At 39.3% G+C, this 7,971-nt stretch overlaps 1 protein-coding gene across 1 annotated transcript; it reads right to left on the bottom strand.

The window, feature by feature from the left end:
* Window positions 1-1,172: 1,172 nt before the first annotated feature.
* LOC133799465 (tyrosine decarboxylase-like) lies at window positions 1,173-6,787 on the bottom strand. The gene is made up of 2 exons (XM_062237479.1): window positions 6,156-6,787; window positions 1,173-2,748 (listed from the first exon to the last, which is right to left on the bottom strand). Exons 1-2 carry the CDS (start codon window positions 6,197-6,199, stop codon window positions 1,173-1,175), a joined length of 1,620 nt encoding a protein of 539 aa, XP_062093463.1. The 5' UTR covers window positions 6,200-6,787.
* Window positions 6,788-7,971: the final 1,184 nt, after the last annotated feature.

The raw sequence follows: 7,971 nt of genomic DNA, 5'->3' as shown, positions 1-7,971 counted from the left end.
TACCGGCACGTTAAGTGAAATGCGTCGGCAAAAGACTCTTCTATTATATTTTCAAACTTTTGCCGACACAAAATAACGCCGACAAAAAATCTTGTTTTTGTCGGCACATTTCACTACTTGCGCTGGTAAAAAAAATTTGCCGACGCAATTACAAATTGCACCGGCAAAAGCCTTATTTCTTGTGGTGAAAGTCCCACAATTTTGTAACATAGTTCATAAGGACTCCATTTTTTAACAATGCAAAACATTCGGGAATACGATTTAAAAGTTGTAATAGTTAGGGGACAAAATATCTATTTATTCTATTAATTAAGAAATAAACCATTTAAAATATATAACCTCCATTTTGGGGAGAAATTATGTCCCGGTAATTTGTCAAGAAGAAGAGTATGTATTTGATAATGAACGGGAAAACGGGTTCAAAACCATTGTCAATCGCAGTAAAAACAACTTATGATTTCCAAGCCTACAAGAAATGTGTTGATACGTTTAAATTTTCATCAATAACTCCAAGAATTTGAGAAAACAATCCACAAAGAAATGAGAGTTTATTTTTTTTGGCTGTTAGGTAATTTATACCATTCATTTTGGACAAACCCACCGAAAATTGTCCAATTTAAGTGGAGCAAATTTATCCATATATAGCAAGTGAATCAATATACTTATTAATTGATGCACATGATCGACTCACTTATTTGCTCAAGAATATTGAATATGAATTTAATGATATAGATAACGCAACACAATATCTGAATCCACATGAAAGCTACATTGCATATAATTTATACATATATAATAGAATATATATAAGATATTTCTGTAAAGTTTCCATTCGTAGTATTATTTAGTTCTGAAACATTTATGACTATAGTAAGTTAATCTCACAATAGTATTTATCAGTTGGTAGCTGATCAGTTGCTTGGTGCAATCAATTCATTAATAAAATATTACGTACTTAAAAGGAAAATATCATTTTTGTTGGTAAAAATGCAAATATTATTGGATGGAAAATAACATATTTATTGGAAGAATTAATATGCAAGTGATGATCTTGCTGAAAGAGACAATACAATTATATCACAATGGTTTTGATATTCTTGAGTTCTAATTAAGCCAATAGTTTACCAATCTTAATATTATAGTTATACCATTAATCCAAAACAAGAACTTGGCTAGTTATTATAATTAGCTAGAATTGCGTCTGCATGCTCTTTCACGACCTCCCAAGCCCTAACAATGTGAGACTCCTCCGTCAAGGTTGAACCAACAGCCAAACGGAGAGCAAACACGTCACCCACGATGCAGTGGCTCATGTACACCCGACCCGACCCGTTTATCGAATCCAACAACTCTTTGTTGACCTCGTTTATGCATGTTTCACGAAAATCTACGTTACCATTAATAACACAATGCTCTTCCTTACGAACGACGTCGTTCTCGTTCTCGTTCTCGTTTTCGATCTTATGTAAATAATTAGTAGTAATAATAAGTTTAAATTTACTGATTGCCAATGGAGAAACCCTGAAACAGACCAAAGAAAAGTTTCTCGGAACGACAAGCTCAAACCTGTCGTCCGAGGCTAAAAGACCTTCGAACTGTTTCGCCATCTTCACATGGCTTCGGAGAAATGCTTGGAGTCTTTCGACACCGTAGCTACGAAGAACGAGCCAGAGTTTAAGGGATCGGAACCTCCGGCTTAGGGTTATCTGCCAGTCCTTATAATCAACAACCATTTTTGACTCGGTTGCCTTGTTCTTCAAAAACTCCGGGCTAGTCGATAGGGATTTCGTTAAAGCATTCGGGTCTTTCACCCATAGGCAGCAGCAGTCGAGTGTGGTGAAGAACCACTTGTGGGCGTTGAAGCTGAACGAGTTCACGCCCTCAACGCCGTCGATGAAATGCCGGAACTCTGGACAAATGCACACACTTCCGGCATAGGCAGCGTCGACGTGAACCCACATGCCGTAATCTTTCGCAACGTCTGATATCGCCCCTAGAGGATCAACGCCTGTGGTTGCTGTCGTCCCCACCGTGGCGCAAACAAAGAGCGGTACCAACCCGGCTTCGACATCGGTAATAATCTTTCGCCGTAGATTCTCAGACGACATGGAAAAAGAGGTCTTTTTACTTGTCTCGATGATCCGGCAGTTGTCCGGATGGATCCCAGTGATCCTTGAGGCCTTTTGGAATGCACTGTGGGTTTGATCCGACCCGTAAACGACAAGCTTTCCAATATTTTCTCGTCCAACTGCGTTAAGTTTTCGATCCCTCGCCGCCACGAGGGTGCAAATTATGGCCTCACATGTGGTCCCCTGCAGAACGCCACCACCGGTGCCGGAGAAGAGGAAGGACTTAGGGAGTTTGAGCATTTCTCCGAGCCAGTCCATGACTATGGTCTCCAGCTCGGTGGCAGCGGGAGATGAGACCCAGTTGAGCCCGACGACGTTTAGTCCCGCGGCTAGAGTTTCACCAAGGAACCCGGCGGTGCTGCCACTGGAGGGGAAGAGAGCAAAGTGGCTGGGGCTTTGCCAATGGGTTAAGCCCGGAATTATGTGCTCATTCACGTCTTTGAGGATGGTTTCGATGGGTTCCGGAATTTTTGGAGCGGATTCGGGTAACCGTTTTCGGAGATAACCCGGTTCGACCCTGCTTAGAACAGGGTATGTTTCGATGTTCTTGTAGTAGTCTGCTATGAAGTCGATTACCATGTGGCCTTGTCTTCTGAACTCCTCGGATTGTAAAGGATTCATGGTTAGTTTTGGAATATTGTGATAGTGTTTCTAGGGTTGGAGCAGAGTATGGATCAGAATTTCGAAGTGGCTCTGCTCACTAATGTTGTATTCTTACTATTACAACAAATATCTCTATTTATAGATTTTTGAACTCAAATAGATGGTTGAGATTAATGGCCCCTAAAATTAAGTGGTTAGGATTTATTTTTACATAAGCAAGATCTATACTATTAAAAATTTATATCTCCCAAATTATATTCACCCAATCAAATTGTGAGACAAATTAAAAAAAAAAGTGTTAATAATAAAATGGTTTGTTTAATACATTATCAGCTCACTGATACGATTTTATTGAGTGATAGACTGTGATATCAATTTTTGATATGAGATGTTTTATTCCTCCAAATCGCTGTACACTAACACCAATATATATGGACTTTATATACATGTGTCATTTCCCCCGGATTTGGTGAAAATGAACTAGATAATAAGTCATTTAGGTGCTCAACACTACAAGAAGGTAACATACCGTTATTAGTATAATCTAATATCGAGTTCCACACATTTAAATTTAATAAGTATTATGATGTATCATTAGCCAATCATATATTGTCACCTCATGTGATGTTAGACATCTTAAGGTGCCAAATAGCAGCGAGAGTATCACTATTGATCAATTTATATTTCATTCTAAAGTGAAAATTACATTGTAATTTATTTTTTTCCATATAAATAGTTAAGTTTAGAATTGAGTCGTTTTATTTTGTCGTTTAAATGATGATGTAGCATAAAAAAATTAGCATTTTTGCTCACTAAACTTTGATCACTACCAAGTCGTGTCCTCTTTAAAAAAAAAATTAAAAATATCTATTTTTTATTAATTCTTAGAAAACTAATTCAAACCTTAAAAAAAAAATTAAATATATTAAAAATTCAATTTTAAATAATTCAAATTTTGAATATTATTTAAAAAATTAAAAATACATAATATCATAAATTTAAAATGTACTAATTTTAAAAGAAAATCTAAACATTAAAATTAAATCTTAAATAAAATAAAATTAAATCTTTTTATACTTAGAATATAATTTGAATATTAAAATCAAATACACAAACCATTTTCTCTCCCGAGTTTCAAATGCGCTCCAAGTCTATGTCGACAACTGCATTAATGGGTATGTGAATTGACAAATTAATGAATTATATTGTTGATTTTGCATCTTTAATTTTTTCAGTGAATTGAACTATATTAATTGATGAATTTATGGATTATATTGACCAAATATTTAATTTAGTTGTGTAGATGTGATTTCCTACAATTGATTAGATGGGCACCAGCAACCTATCAAGAACAAAGAGAGAGACGAGAGTTCAATTGAGAGCACCGGTGAGGTGTTAGCCAAAAGGACTCCGACACTCAAGTTAGTCAGATTGTAACGAAAGATGATTGAAAGCAATAAAACTAAGATGTAAATAATGAAGTAGTAACGGATGGATGAGTAATGGAATGGTTGGAGTGACGGTGGCGATGACGGCGAGAATGAATGGCTGGGTCAAGTCCAGTGAGGTCAGATCAGACTGACTAATTGGACCTGCTTGACTGGATCGTCCAGAGAGAGAATAGCCTCGTTTCATTACGAAAGTAAAAAGAGAGTCAAGTGATTGTTCAATCCTCCCTTCTCAACCCCTGAGGGTCTTCTTTATAGTCGTTTTCTTCTTTCTGTTCTCCCCTCGTCTATCTCTCTCATCTGACTCGTTCTTAGTGGTTCCCCTCCAATTTTTATGGGAGGAGGGGTGTGCATTTTGACTGCTTCAATGTCCCTAACTAACTGAATTCACCTGGACTCGGGTCTGGGTACCAGCTAGCTCGTTTTGGATGGCTAAGCCCATTTACATAGGTTTTGGGCCTTGCTTGCATATTGGGTCTGGAAAGCTAGTCTGGCTGACTAGATGGGCTTTAATTGTAGACAATTTTTGTCCACTACAATTTGTCCCTCACTCTTTAGTTAGAATTAATTCTAGCTAGAGAGTTTATAATGTCGAATTCTATACACCATGGGACATTAAGGCTATTTGGCCAAACGGGGTGAGTGTCCAAGTAGCCAGGTGGATGAGTGGTCGAGTGGCCGAATAGGCCGAGCGGCTAGGTGCCAGATGGCTGAGTAGGCTGAGTGGCCAAGTGGTCGAGTGGACCGAGAGGCCAGGTGGTTGAGCGGCCGAGTAGGCCGAGTGGCTAGATGCTAGATGGCTGAGTGGCCGAGTAGGCCGAGTGGCAGGTGGCCGTGTGGGCCGAGAGGCCAAGTGGCTTGGCGGCCGAGTGGCCATAGTGGCCGAGTGGGTTGGTGGTCGAGTGGCCATAGTGGCCGAGTGGGCCAAGTGCTCTGCTGACGTGGCCGAGTGCTCCCCCGGGATGGCCGAGTGCTCTGCCGGGGTGGGCGAGCGACTCGTGTGCTTGGGCCGAGTGTCCTGCTGATGAGGTTGTGTGCCCGGGGGAGATGGCCGTGTGCTTGGGCCGAGTGGCTTGTCGATGAGGCTGTGTGCCCGGGGGAGATGGCCGAGTAGGCCGAGTGCTCCTCCGGGATGGTCGAGTGCTCCGCCGGGATGGTCGAGTGACTTGTGTGCTTGGGCCGAGTGGCTTGCCGATGAGGCTGTGTGACCAGGGGAGATGGCTGAGTGGGCCGAGTGCTCCTCCGGGATGGCTGAGTGGCCTACTTCTCGTGAACTTCATCTGTCTCTGAGACTTTTTAGGTGTTTCCTAGGGAAAGTTGAGTACCTTTTGGTAGGGCCTCTTAATGGTTGACCACTTCTTTTTTCACCCTTCCATTCATGGCCTTATATGGCCAATTGGGGAGTTTGTGTTTGATCTTTTTGTAGTGGTGATAAATGTATTTTTTTTGTTTTAGTTACTTTAGGATAGTATTCCTCACATATGTGCGTCTGATTTATGTATGTCTAATCCATATAGTTCTCTCTTCTGACTGAATGGTCTATCTGACTTAATAGTAGAGTCTTAATTCATTCAATAGGCATATCTTGCTTTAAGGGTCCTTTCAGATTGACTGACTGGTCATTTGTAATTTAATTGGTATAATAGTCTGTCTGTCTGAATAATACGAAATTTTTGCCTTGTATATCTTTGATGTTAGGTTCGTCTATCTCACTAATTGTTGACAACTTGTTTTTTCTTAATTCTGCCCTAATGAATGATTCGTCTGACTGATTGATAAGTCGCTTGGTGGTTCTTGCTTGTGTGTCTAGTTGAATGTTTTGAAAGCTAAGGTAGCTTCATTGGAGAATCGAATGATGGGCTGGAAGATGAGATCTAGTGTCGTGATATAATGGCAAGTGGATGGTAAGACTGATAGTTGGGATGTTTCCAAGTACATCGCAGACTTTGAGGAATTGGAGAAGATGATGGCTAAAGAGACGGCCCAGGCTGAAGAGTTAGCCACTTCTTTTGGCGTCATGACTACTCATGACCTAGTTGCTGATGACTGACTCCTCCTTTTGTTCAAGTTCTCTGTTGGGGGATGACTGAGTTTATCCCATCTTATGTATTTTTAGCTGTTGTATGGACTTTTTCTTATGTAGTATTGTAAACACGAGACTTTTTCTAATTTTTTTTTTTTTGTATCCTGACTGGTTGTAGCTTATGTTAGCGTTCTATAAGTTGTTGTATCGGATGTTGATTGGTTGTATGACTTATGGAGTATTAGTATCTTATTCCCCCCAATCTAAGTATAAAGTTACTTAGTCAATTTGTACTTAGATTTGTTATTGATATGTTCGTAGTATATGTAGAAAAAAATGGTTGTGATAGGGGGCTGCGCTCCGTGGAGCTGCCTACATACCATTTGCAGGGATCAAGCCCAAATGTAGTTCTGACACTTCCTGCATGACAGTGTTAGTATGTTGCTTGAATGAAGATCTCGTGAGATCATTGATGAAAGGAGACTAGATTGAGTTAAAAGTGATATTGTTTTAAGTGGATAGCATTCCAGTTGTTGTTGATTTCGCGTCCATCTTTAGTTTGTAGCTTGTATGCTCCATGTCCAACTACCTTTTTGATCAGGTAGGGACCTTCCCATGTCGGGGCGATCTTACCTGTTCCTGCTTCCTTAGTGTTCTGGAAGACTCTTCGTAGTACCCAATCTCATACTTTGAATGTCTGAATGTGGATTTCTTGTTGTAATGTCTAGCTATGCTTCGTTGATAGGCTGAGATTCTTAAGAGTGCTTTGTCCCTTCTTTCGTCGATGGTGTCGAGTTCATGGCAAATGTTTTCCCAATTTACTTCGTCTGTCGTTAGCTCATATCTGGCTGTCGGAACTTCACTCTCGGTAGGGATGACTGCCTCCATCCCGTAGGCTAATGAGAAAGGTGTTTCTCCCGTCGAAGTCCTGGTTGTGGTTCGGTAGGACCAAATGACTCCTGGTAACTCGTTAGCCCATCTTCCCTTAGCTTTTTCAAGGCGCTTCTTGATGTTGTTCATGATAGTCTTGTTGGATGACTCCGCTTGTCCATTTGCTTGGGGATACCTTTGTAGTGCACCAAAAAAAAAAATTTAGATTATTTAAATTTTGTGCTTTATTTGATTTAAATGTTAAGTGTGATGAATTGTTTTATTTAAGTGTTGTTATTATATTTAATTGTTTATTTGATTTATTTGATGGTTTGTTATTTTATTTAATTGTTAGAAATGTTTTGGTTAATTAATTTAATAAGTGATTAAATGTGTAACATGTTATCTTACTATTAGTGTTACATTTTATTTAAGTGTGACAAATGAGGTATTTATGTGAGCTATGGTGGAATGCACTAAGGTGCATGATAGATAGTAATGCACCCTAGTAATTTAGTGTGTGCTAGTGCATGGTAGCATGGTGCACATGTGTAGATTTTTCTACACATTTTAGGTTTCCTTATTTTAGATTTAATGGAGTTATTTATTTAAAAAAAAAAAGAATAAAAGAAAAGGGAAAGGAGGAGTGGGCGTGTGACCTAGTGGGAATGCAATATATCATTAAAATGGTAAAAAGGATCAAAAATTGAAGACTATAATCATTTGGGGATAGGCTTGATCATGTTTTATTCCTTGTATCTTTTTGAAATAAAGAAAAATCAAGGAAAATAAAAGAGAAATGGAAACTTACCTTAATTTGTTTGGGAGACTTTAGGAGAGGATTTGTCATAAAGGGACTAAGAAAGGAGAGAAGAGCCATTGCTCTTGTGTGTGTGTG

Source organism: Humulus lupulus, chromosome 9 (assembly GCF_963169125.1).
Source record: "Humulus lupulus chromosome 9, drHumLupu1.1, whole genome shotgun sequence".
Lineage (NCBI taxonomy): Eukaryota > Viridiplantae > Streptophyta > Magnoliopsida > Rosales > Cannabaceae > Humulus > Humulus lupulus.
Note: the sequence above shows the minus strand (reverse complement) of the source record. Positions and strands in the feature narration are given on the sequence as shown.

Coding starts and splice junctions, on each gene's coding strand:
- LOC133799465 (XM_062237479.1), bottom strand. CDS start 6,199: ATGACGCCAAAAGAAGTGGCTAACTCTTCAGCCTGGGCCGTCTC. Junction 2,749..6,155: donor TCTTCAGCCTGGGCCGTCTC/TTTAGCCATCAT, acceptor AAAACTAACCAT/GAATCCTTTACAATCCGAGG.